Source organism: Sebastes fasciatus, chromosome 16 (genome assembly GCF_043250625.1).
Source record: "Sebastes fasciatus isolate fSebFas1 chromosome 16, fSebFas1.pri, whole genome shotgun sequence".
Classification (NCBI taxonomy): domain Eukaryota; kingdom Metazoa; phylum Chordata; class Actinopteri; order Perciformes; family Sebastidae; genus Sebastes; species Sebastes fasciatus.
In genome coordinates, this window is record NC_133810.1 from 2,873,031 (window position 1) to 2,885,169 (window position 12,139).

The 12,139-nt window shown below is 40.9% G+C and overlaps 1 protein-coding gene and 1 long non-coding RNA gene across 2 annotated transcripts in view; both read left to right on the forward strand.

Annotated features, from left to right (window-relative positions):
• The window catches only part of LOC141753292 (uncharacterized), a 42,253-nt gene extending 30,453 nt beyond the window's left edge, over positions 1 to 11,800 (forward strand). Inside the window, exons 6-13 of the mRNA XM_074611803.1 lie at positions 76 to 306; positions 555 to 661; positions 854 to 1,001; positions 3,614 to 3,666; positions 5,540 to 5,637; positions 5,757 to 5,943; positions 6,028 to 6,231; positions 7,247 to 11,800. Of these exons, the coding sequence (XP_074467904.1) occupies positions 76 to 306; positions 555 to 661; positions 854 to 1,001; positions 3,614 to 3,666; positions 5,540 to 5,637; positions 5,757 to 5,943; positions 6,028 to 6,231; positions 7,247 to 8,542 (2,324 nt within the window). The 3' untranslated portion in view covers positions 8,543 to 11,800. The remainder of the gene's footprint in view (positions 1 to 75; positions 307 to 554; positions 662 to 853; positions 1,002 to 3,613; positions 3,667 to 5,539; positions 5,638 to 5,756; positions 5,944 to 6,027; positions 6,232 to 7,246) is intronic.
• Positions 1 to 12,139, forward strand: part of LOC141753303 (uncharacterized) — a 51,472-nt gene that overhangs the window by 35,348 nt on the left and 3,985 nt on the right. The window lies entirely within an intron of this gene.

Here is a 12,139-nt window from a genome sequence, read left to right on the forward strand (position 1 = left end):
TCCAAATATTAAAAATAGAGTGGTGATATATGGAGTCATTATGCTGAATATAACAACATCATCTTCTCCTCTCAGACGACCTGGAGGAGCATCAGGGCATCAAAGTGCTGAGCTACCCGCAGTACTGCCGCTTTCGCTCCCTGCAGAGACGCATTCAGGACGGAGCGAGGGGGCCCGTGCTGCAGGACCTCCACCTGCTGGCCCTGGGAGGCATCAAGGCGCTGCCCAACATCCGGCTGATGTACTGCAGGGACACCTTCAACCACCCGACGCTGGAGAGCAGCGCCAGCTTCACCTGGCAGTTCAGTGAGTGTCATACAGGCAGATACTTGACAATGAAAACCTTTTTTTACAACGTTAGTAGATGCACGAGTGACAAAAAGAAGGTTATTTGCTGCTGGTACTCTGATACTGGATTAACCTGTTTCCAGGTTTTCTGTGTGTCACTTAGTTTGTAGTTTGTTTAACACAACTTTATTTAGGAATATAAAAATGATTCTTTGTTCTTGCATCCTCTGAGTCTTTATGTTTGTTGTTTGTATTTTTTTCTGCAGGTTGTCCATCTCTCAGTCTTCGAGGGCGACCTCGCAAGAGGAGAGGCCGAGACGGCAAAGACTCCCCGAACTCCGGCCAATCAGAGTCCTGGATCGAGAGGATGAAGGTTTGTTAATTTCTGTTTTGTTTTAAGTGTTTATGAAACTGTTTATTATATAGTGGTGAAGTTAACTTGCACCAAAACGTCTGACAAACATTACGAGTTTCATTTGACTTCTAGTTCCACTGTGAACTGGTTCATTTGAAACCGTCTCCTGTCTGTGGGTCTCTGTTGTAACGCCGGTCGTGTCCCTCTCAGGAGAACGTGATGGGCAGCGTGGAGGTCGGCTGTGAGGGCAGCTGGCTCCCCGACCCCGAAGAGCAGCTGTTCCTGGATCAGCTCTTCGCCTACATGGAGGGCCTCGGCTCGCCCATCCACAAAGTCCCCAACCTCGGCTTCAAGAAGAGTGAGTCGCTCTCGTCTTTTATTCTTCTTTCTGTACTTTGTTTTATTTAGGGATGCACCGATACCACTTTTTTCAGACCGTGTATAGTACTTACATTTGGGTACTCGCCGATACCGAGTACCGATACGAGTACTTCTCTGTGCCAAAAGACCCTCGTTAACAGCCAGCTGGAGGGTGTGAGCGACACACGGCAGGCTGGGGAGTCCCGCATACGAGGCGGTGCGCCGCGACCGGCTCTAGGTCGGCTTGGAAAGGCTCGGGGCGACGGTGCTTCCCGGGGCCGTGGACAAAGTGTCACTGGGGATGACTGTCCTCAGTGCGCCCCAACTGCGTCGTGCTCCCAGGGCGGGGCTCTGCCCACGTAAAAGGCGCCAGGGGTCTGCGGTGATGTCTGCAACCCACCCGACCCGTCTTGAAACACGGACCAAAGAGTCTAATGCACGCGCGAGTAAGAGGGTGCAAGCAAAACCACGTGGCGCACCACCGACCCGTCTCGCCCGCACCGTCGGGGAGGTGGAGCGTGAGCGCGTGCGATAGGACCCGAAAGATGGTGATGAGAGTTTAACGTCACGCTGCCGTAAAGTGGTATCGGTGCCGTTGTATCGGAGCCGTCTTGCGAGTACGAGTACATGAGCACAGTATCGGACCCGATACTGGTATCGGTATCGGTGCATCACTAGTTTTTATATCTTTCTTTTCTTTTCTTTTGCTTTCATTCTTTACTTTTCTGTCCTTTCTTCCTTTAAAAAGGTGAATCAGAGTGCTGTTGACATTTGAGAAATGAAAGTAGAAGTTCACAGGTTCAGTTCCTCCCCATCAGGCTGTCAGAAGACGTTTCTTTTTCACCTTTTTCATTTAACCTGAATTGCACCGTTCGGATTAAAATAGTTTTTCGAGAGGTCAAAAGAGGCAGCAACAGTAATCAGTTACTTCAGACCGACAACCTAACAGAGAAAACATCAGATATAAACCAGAAGATAATCATAGAAAAGATCTCATTGTAGAAACAACAGCTGTTTGAAACAGCCCTGTGTCAGGATATGGATACGGCTGCAGCTGAGAAATCCTGCTCGACTGGTTTCATGATCACACTTGTATCTGTGAGTTCAGCTTTTATGTCTCATGTCTGCTGTTGAATGATCTTTCACATTTAAGCAGCTGCAGAAAATCAGCTTATAACTGCAGTAACTGATTTATTTAAGCCACTTTGAGGCGGCGGATACTGACCACAACATTTTTAATTTCCTTTAGATTATTCTGTCATTTGAACCTCAATATTCTCTACTCTCTCGACATTACATTTATAATCTGCTTTTTAGTTGTTTTAAGTTAAGCATCTTTTTTATGACTTAAATACTTAAATATAACAATTCAAACATACATTATGCACAATAATACCACAGCTCAAAATGTAAACGCTTTCCATCAGAAATACAAATGTAATGTTTTTATTATGAGTATTATTACGCTACGACGGAGTATTAGGGCCACATTGAGGAAAATAAATAAATCTGAGATTACGAGAGTAAAGTCATAATATTATAAAGTAGTAATTTTACGTGTTATTTTCTTTTTTTCTCGTAAAGTTATGACTTTATTCTCGTAATATTACGACTTTTTTTCGTAAAGTTATGACTTTATTCTCGTAATATTGCGACTTTTTTTTCGTAAAGTTATGACTTTATTCTCGTAATATTACGACTTTTTTTTAGTAAAGTTATGACTTTATTCTCGTAATATTCTGTCTTTTTTCTCGTAAAGTTATGACTTTATTCTCGTAATATTGCGACTTTTTTTTCGTAAAGTTATGACTTTATTCTCGTAATATTACGACTTTTTTTTTCGTAAAGTTATGACTTTATTCTCGTAATATTGCGACTTTTTTTTCGTAAAGTTATGACTTTATTCTTGTAATATTACGACTTTTTTTCTCGTAAAGTTATGACTTTATTCTCGTAATATTCTGACTTTTTTTTCGTAAAGTTATGACTTTATTCTCGTAATATTACGACTTTTTTTCTCGGAAAGTTATGACTTTATTCTCGTAATATTAGCACAACTCAAAATGAAAACGCTTTCCATCAGAAATACAAATGTAATGTTTTTATTATATCTATATTAAACTTATAGTATTTTATCTGACTGAATAGTTGATTGAACTTGATATTTCTGTGGATCTTTGGGATCTTAATTATATTCTAATTAAACTGAATAATAATAATAGTTTTTAAGAGTGGAGCTGCCAGAAGCTTCTGTGTGTTTGAAGATGTGACTCTGAGGCGGCTGAAATCCAGATGTGAAGTTGTGGTTCTGCTGTTTGGCCCTCTGAGGATCATTAATATTTCATTGGATGTGATCTGTTTTCATCATAATTAAACCAGCAGTTGAAATATGAAAACATATGAGAGGCTGTTTCATCTGGGTCTTTATAAGCAGGAGAGACTAATATCGTGTATTTGAAATACTTTGCAGGTTTTATCAGAACATTTTTGTTTAGTCAAATTGAGTGTTTTTTTTTTTATCTCAGAGTTACAACTTTTATCTGCCGTGTTTCATATTTGCATGTCTCATCTGGAGTCTGAACATGTCTGTCCCTCTCTCTATCTCCTCAGTTGACCTCTTCCTCATGTACTCTGTGGTCAAGCGGCTCGGAGGCTACAAAAGGGTGAGTCACTTCAAGTCACACTCGCAGCTCAATATCAGAATCAGAAATACTTTATTGATCCCCGGGGGGGGGGGGGTGGGGGGGGATATTGAGTTACGCTTTGCTCCCGTTCTAGAATATAAATATAAATATATACAAATAGAGAAATCATAAGAAAATATAAATAAGATTTAAAATATAACAACAGTGCAAATAATAATGCTGAAAAATAGGATCTATGCAAATAAAATAAATGCATGCATTTATAAGAATGCAAGAATAGTGTAAAATGTCCTGTATAAGTAAATGCAGTGTAAACCAGATTATTGCACTGTTAAGTCAGTATTGCACAGTTGAAAATATAATAAATTATGGGGTTATAGCTTCTTATAGGGGTAAAAATAATAAATATATGTTGTGTGTGTGTATATATATATATATTTAAAATATATATATATATATATATATATTTAAAATATATATATATATATTTAATATATATATATATATATATTAAATATATATATATATATTTAAAATATATATATATATTTAATATATATATATATATTTTAAATATATAGTTATAATATATATATAGTTATAATATATATATACATATATATATATTTAAAAAAAAAATATGTATATTTAATATATATATATATAAAATATATATATATATATATATATAATTTAAATATATATATATATATATATATATATATATATATATATAAAAATATATATATATATTTTATATATATATATATATTTAAATTATATATATATATATATAATATATATATATAATATATATATAGTTATAATATATATATATAGTTATAATATATATATATATATATATTTAAAAAAAAATATGTATATTTAATATATATATATATATAAAATATATATATATATATATATATAATTTAAATATATATATATATATAAAAATATATATATATATTTTATATATATATATATATTTAAATTATATATATATATATATAATTTAAATATATATATATATGATTCTCTCGTCTTCCAAAACTTTTGTTTTGTGATGCATATAGTTTATTTTTCCTCGTTTTTACACATTGAGACACGATGATTTAATGATAGGTGTCATTTATTTTATCATGTTGTTACAAATGAGAACCGTGTTAAAGGAGTGTTGTCAGCAGTATGGCACGGAACTGACATTGGAGCGTGCTCCATGACGAACACTAAACGGCGTTGCACGTCGTCAGTAAGGGCGGCTGGTTAAGTCGGCAGCGATGCAGGCTCGCTGTTCCACTCCCTACTGATTGGTTTGGAATGGCACTTAATATGGCGAACGCGGAGTGGAAGTCGGTATGGAGAGGGTGTAGGAGAGAGGTTTGGAATTGGGCCTTAGTGTAGAAAAAACAGATAAATGGCGACTTTAATTAATGCAGCAGGAGGGAGGGAGAGAGCGACATCTAGTGGTTGAATGTTATCAGTGTTATCAATGGGACTTTTTAACTCTACAGACAGCTAACTCAATCAACTGTATAATTTCAGAATGAAACGGTGGAGTAATCGGTCATTTCTCTGCAGTTTACAGTAAATAAACACACCACAAAAGCAGCTTTGCAGTAAATGTAAACAGGCAGACGGGACAGAAAGCGGGGCGATGTAGTTTCAGCTCAGTGCTGCACTGTTCACAACAAAAGGCCTGTTGAACGGTTCATTTGAGCCTCTGTACTGAACTGAGCCTTGTACTGAACAATACTGCATTACACAACATAGTGTTACACTCCTAATGACACGCTGCGGGATGGATGGAATTGTTTCAACACACTTGACCCTCCTCCTCATTTTCATGATGATTACACACTGAGTATTTGTGTGTTTGTGTGTCTCTCAGGTGACAGTGGATCGTCTCTGGAAGATAGTTTATAATGAGCTGGGAGGATGCCCCGGCAGCACCAGCGCTGCTACCTGCACCAGGAGACACTACGAGAGGTCAGAACACAAACACCAACGCCTCCTGCAAAACCCTGACACATCTTTTAAAACAAAAGGTCCTGCTGTGAAAGTACATCATGCACTAAGCGTCCTGTAACTGTGTGTGTGTGTCTCAGGCTGATGCTTCCTTATGAAGAGCACCTCAGAGCAGGAGGAGCAGAATTCAAAATCCCAGAATCCCCCTTGCCTCCGAAACCCCGAGGGATACGAGGAAGGAAACCGCTTCAGAGAGGCAGAAAACCAGGACCCAAATCCAAGGACAAGAAGCTGACAGCGTCCCCCGCTGCTCCTCCGTCTCATACTGTAAGCAACAGACCAGCTGTACAAATCCAGTATAGGCTTAAAGACACCAGATATGACCGCTGATCTCCGTCTCTCTCCGAGCAGATCGTGAACCCGAACGGCACCGTGGTGGCGAAGAGAGGCAGAGGCCGGCCGCCAGGCACACGCAACAAGGCCACGCTGATCGCTCAGGCCAAGATGGTGGCTCAGCAGCAGGCTAAAGCCAAAGCAGCAGTCGAGTGTCAGCAGCTGAGTCCTCTGCTTCCTGTCAGAGGCGACGGTGGACCGACCCCCAGCAGCACACACAGGGTAACGCCTCAACCTCTACTGTCCTGCAGGGAAAACTACATTTACAGATAGTGAAGTTCATCCTACCAGTATGCTCACCACTCTGCAGGCTTGATATGACCTTAATATCTTACTATCGCAATATTTGCACGGTATTTTTTATCTTTTATAGACTATACAGAACTGAAATACAAACATGATAATATTGTCATTGTGATAAAAATAGTTTCAGCTGGTGTAGTCAGATTTATACAGCCAGCTCCAGCATTCAGTCTGAGTGATAGACGGTGGATTCACAGGATGTATGGAGGATGAAACCTGCCAAATTAATAATATAAATGAATAAACTAGGCTGAGTGACGGACGCATAATGAGGCAGAGATGCATAAAGAAAAGAATAGAGATATAAATAAGTGGTGAAATGCAAAGGGAGAATTGTGCAGAAATAGAAAAAGAAAGAAAGAAATATATAAATATAAATATAAAATAAAGGCAAAATAAATTAATTAAAGAAATTTATAAAAAATAAATACATAAATAAATATGGGAAAATTAAACAGAAATGTAAATAAATAAGAGAATTAATACAAATATAAATAAATAAATAAATAAAGATGTCAAAAAATAAATCAATATCAATTTATGTCACATTTTATCAATTAATTAATTGCTACATTTATTTTTAATATTATTTTTGCTATAGTTAATGTCATATTTATTAATTTATCATTGAGTCATTTATTTAATAATATTAATATTAATATTTAATTTAATTTATTTTGGATTTTGGCAGGATCCGTCCTCCATAGTTCTGGCGGTTTGATTTTTTTAATTCGCTGACTTGTTGAGTCCAGCAGATCAATACTGACCTTTTGAACTATATAACCTTCATTTAGTCAGTTAATCTCGTTGAGATTAAGATCTGTAAATCCGACCTGATTGAGATGAGACATTCAGTTTTAAAGACCTTTATAAATCAAAGTGAAGGATGTAGACTATCCCTGACGTCCTTGTTGTTGTCCTCTCGTCCCTGCAGCCCATCCAGCCAGCTCTCTTCCCCATCAACATGCCCCTCACCCCCGACCTCTCCCCCATGTCCGCCCCCTTCCTCCCCTTCCAGCCCAAACCAAAGCCCGACAGAGGGGAGTCTGCGGCCGCCGCTCCGGGCGTGCTCCTCTCCACTTTGCCTCGCCACTACGTCGGAGGATCTCTGGGCGGCTTCAGCCCCATCAAAGGCGTCTGTCCCCTGGACGTCTTCAGGAGCCGCATCGGCCTTCAGAGAGGCCCGGAGAGCCCGGCCCTGACGCCTCAGGACCCGACTCAGCACCACCATCCGACCATCTACACCCTAACCCAGCCCAAAAGCGGGAGCCCGGATACGCCTCATCCCAGCGGGGACCAGCTTCAGCCTCTGCAGCACCCGCACCCGCACCCGCTCCACCAGCACCAGCACCAGCACCAGCACCAGCACCAGCACCAGCAACACAACCGCTGCTCGGGGTGCAACGTGGACGAGGCGGCCCAGAGGGGAGGCAGTCGGGACGCCAGGAACCGGCCCCCTCTGCCCCCTCTCCGGGTCCTGCCTTTGAACCTGGACTGCAGCGTTCAGGTGTGCCAGCTGATGAGGACTCGTCTGGGCTCGTCTCAGTTCCAGACCTTCACCCGCCGACTGTCCGAGGCTCTGTCCCAGGACCTGAGCGCCAAGCCTCCCTGCTCTCCCATCACCCCTCCCCCCGAGCAGGCGCTGCCTCTCAACCTCAGCAGACGCTTCGCGGTGAAGAGACCCAGCGCAGAGGGACCGGAGACGAGTCTGGTGACGATCAACGGGAACACGGATCAACCGCCGTCCAAGAGACCCAGAACCGACTGCACGGAGCAGGACGATGACTTCAGCCTGGGGGGCCGGTCCAGCTCCGGAGGAAGTGGAGGAGGAGCAGCGGAGGAGGAGGAGGACGTGGAGATGACGAACCAGGAGGAACCCGCAGACCTGAGCTCCCCCAGCAGGATCAGGGCCTTCCTGCTCGGGCTGCCGCCCTTCATGGGGAAATTCGAGGACGATCTCAACGAGACGAGGTTTGGGAAATTTCTTCCTCCGGGACCTCTGGCCGAAACGCAGAGGAGCGAGACAGAGACAGGAGAGGGAGGCGTGGCGGTAAAGAAAGAAGTAAAGAAGGAGGAGGAGGTGGTTGGAATAGAGCGGTGTGAAACTGAGAGAAGCAACAAACTACAGACGTCGGAGCAGGAGGAGACGGATCCGTCCGTCCTCTCCGGTCCCGGTCCAGCAGAGCTGAAGAGAGCCGGGCCCTCAAACACTGACACACACTGTTTTTAGCGTTGTTGATATTACCATTTTATGATCTGAAAACTGACGGATAAATCGGGGATTTGTCAGTTTTTGGAGTGCAAAGTTGTATCCGCCGCGGGGGGCTTGGTGTTGGGTTTGAACGCCGGATGCTTCGGCGGTTGATCCGGCTCAGGTTAAAGCCTGAACAATCGGAGCGGAGACGTTTCTCTGCTTCATATTTGAAAAACATTTGAACTTCAATTTCCCATTTTTGTCTCCTTGTTATTTTCCTGTTGTTGTTTTTTTTCCAATCACGTCGTTGATTGAACTTTGCAGAGGAACGACGACAACGAGACTCATGACAATCACAAATCAGTTTCTCTTTTTTCGTTCTCTGTCGATTTCTGTCTCTTTAAGGTTAAAAAAAGAAACAGAGGAGTGAGACTGTGACTCTTTAACAAACACTGCCATAACCCTCCATAACACTATTAACTCCACTGTTCAATGTGACGGAGAAATATTGAATATTACTTAAAAGAAAAAGATCTATCTATGCGTGATGCTATGCATCGAGACTTCATCCATTAGCATCTAGAGTGTACTGTAGTTTGATAGGTTCATTTTTAAATTGTACTCTACTTCTGTAGAGAGATAGTTATTTTCTGATAAAAAGTGTCTAGACGTTACCTGGAGCTCCTCGGCCTTCACGTTATAGCTCGTTAAGTGAAGCCTTTCTATAGTCCCGCTCGTTAGATGAAAGTATATAAACTTTTCTTACACATATGTGCCTTAAAGCGGCCCGCGATCTGTTCCATCGCCGGCCTCCAATCCATTCAGTTAAAGAGATACCTTGATGTAGGACCTGTTTAGTTTCCCTTCGCTCCTCAGTAGGGCTGGGTATCTCTGAAATACTGGTGTGGATACCTGACATTCTTGTAAATGTAAAACGTGTTTCCTACAAAACTTTTAACAAAAGAAGCCAAAGTCCTCATAATGTAAATGTTGTCTTAATATTAGCAGTCAAAATGTAGGTTGTTTAAATCTATCAGATCTGACCAGACGTTGGCTGGCAGCGCTCAAACACAAAGTGGTTCGATACCCAGCCCTGCTGTTTGCATCTTAAAGACCGTCGTGGCCACACGTTGGCGCCACGCCGTCGTCTCGCCTTCATCATCGCCACCGCCACCGCCACCGCCACCGCCACCGCCACCGCCACCGCTGTTGTTCAGCCGATAAGCGAAATCAGCACAGGAGGAAGAATGGAAGATCAAACATGAACATGTAGCCCAGACATTCAGACTACCTCAGGTTTCTTTTTTTTTTTCACCTGCTTTATCTGTGGGGGGGGATGGAGCCTATCCCATCATGCATTTGGGTAGACGGCAGGGTTGGATGCTGGTCCGTAACACAGACGGACTGTTTTTTCTTTTGTCATCAGATCCCACCAGAAGATTGTTTTCGTTGACAATTAGAACAATATTAGAATAGCAACAGGATTCTCCTTTAACCTGCAACGTGTATCTGGATACTTTATAGATTTAGAGATAGCAAGAGAGAGAGAGAGAGAGAGAGAGAGAGGCGTCGCTAGCTGACCTTTCAACTTGTTTTTATTTTCTTATGTGAATAGTTTGACACTTTGGGAAGTAGACTTATTTGCCTCCCGGATGAGATCTGAGATTTTGAGAATAAAGTCGTAATATGACGATAATAAAGTCATAAGTTTACGAGAAAAAAGCTGTAGTATTATAAAGTAGTAATTTTACGTATTATTTTCTTTTTTTCTCGTAATATTCTGACTTTATTGTGTAAATCTCAGATGTTGTTCCCTCAATGTGGCCCTAATACTCCGTAGTACATTGTCTCTCTGGCCCTCACTGCATTAGACTCATATACTATATACTTAGACTATAAACTGTGTTACCTTCATCACAATGATCTACACCAACCTAACCAACACCTCTCAAGCTCACTGTTTAACGCTTTATAACTAGGGCTGTCAATCAATTGAAATATTTAATCGCGATTAATCACATGATGATCCATAGTTAATCATGATCAAATTAATCATTTTTTTATCTGTTCAAAAAGGGAGATTAGTAAAGTATTTAATCCTCTTATCAACATGGGAGTGGACTAATATGCTGCTTTATGCAAATGTATGTATATATTTATTATTGTAAATCAATTAACAACACAAAACAATGACAGATATTGATCCAGAAACCCTCACAGGTACTGCATTTACCATAACAAATATGCTCAAATCATAACATGGCAAACTGCAGCCCAACAGGCAACAACAGCTGTCAGTGTGTCAGTGTGCTGACTTGACTATGACTTGCCCCAAACTGCATGTGATGATCATAAAGTGGGCATGTCTGTAAAGGGGAGACTCGTGGGTACCCATAGAACCCATTTACATTCACACATCTGGAGGTCAAGAAATAGTCCGACACATACCCCCCTGTAAAACCTTTTTTCTTACAGTTTTTGTACAGATTAAAAAGACCAGATTGTAATCAGTGAGCTCTTATAGGTGTTAGTAGGTGTTAACTTCATAGTTTAGCGTGCAGACATCGAGAGTGTCTTAACTAAATCTTGGCAAGAAAGCAAATAAGTGTATTTCCCAAAAATGTTGAACTACTTCTTTAAGAACGCGTCCCCAAACTGTCCAGCTGCTGTATTTACGTTAATCATCTGAAGGTATCCAGATCCAGATCGTACGTTAACGCCAGAATGAGAAAATCAAACCTGCAGCATTCACCAAAGAACGTGTTGCCCGTTTTCCACCACTCCACCAATCCACCGCTCCAGAGTCTTCTTCCTCTTTTTCTTCTTCATCTAAAGTGCCAACACGAACCCCCCCCCCCCCCCCATCGACTCCATATTGTGACGAAAACCTTGTGTAGCTGAAACAAAATTAAAATGTCAAGGTATCCCTTTAAATCGCCTTTTTCCTTCGACTCATCTCGGTTTGTTTCAGATTTTGCACACCTACTGTACCCACACGTGCTTTTTCCATATTTATATTTGCCATGTTTTATTTTTTTCCTTCTGCCAACTTGTTTTATTTCAGTAGTGGAATCGACTACGACACCGAAAATTAAGTGGTGCTCTTTTATTCTTTAGTTATGTAGCCATATTGTTGTTGTTGTTGTTTTTTTAATCGATAAAGCTGCAAATTCTTTTCATCTCAGCAAGTCATCAGATCTCGACTTCAGTTTTTAAATGTCTCACAGCAGATTTATTTGTCCAGAAAATATTTTAAAGAACTAAATTAAAAGATAACATGACTTGTTATGAAAACATTTGCAGTTTTTTTTTTCTGATTTATTGGACTTCGTGTGAGACGAGATATGAACTGTTTGTGAATGAATGCATGAGTAGAGAAACGTATATAGATCATCGCTGCGCAGAAAGCACCAAAGCACATGTAACTCCACCAGACCTCCATAACCGTTCTATAACATTCATCATCTGGTTGAAGTCTTCAGGATATTACGAGTCTTCATTTCTTAACGAGAGGAAGATTCTTCCTTTTTGTGATTACTCCTTGAAAACAATCATCGATGCAGTAAGATTTGATATATCCTCACGACAAGTCTGACGATCTTACAGCTGGATTCATGTATGTTATTCTGTGTC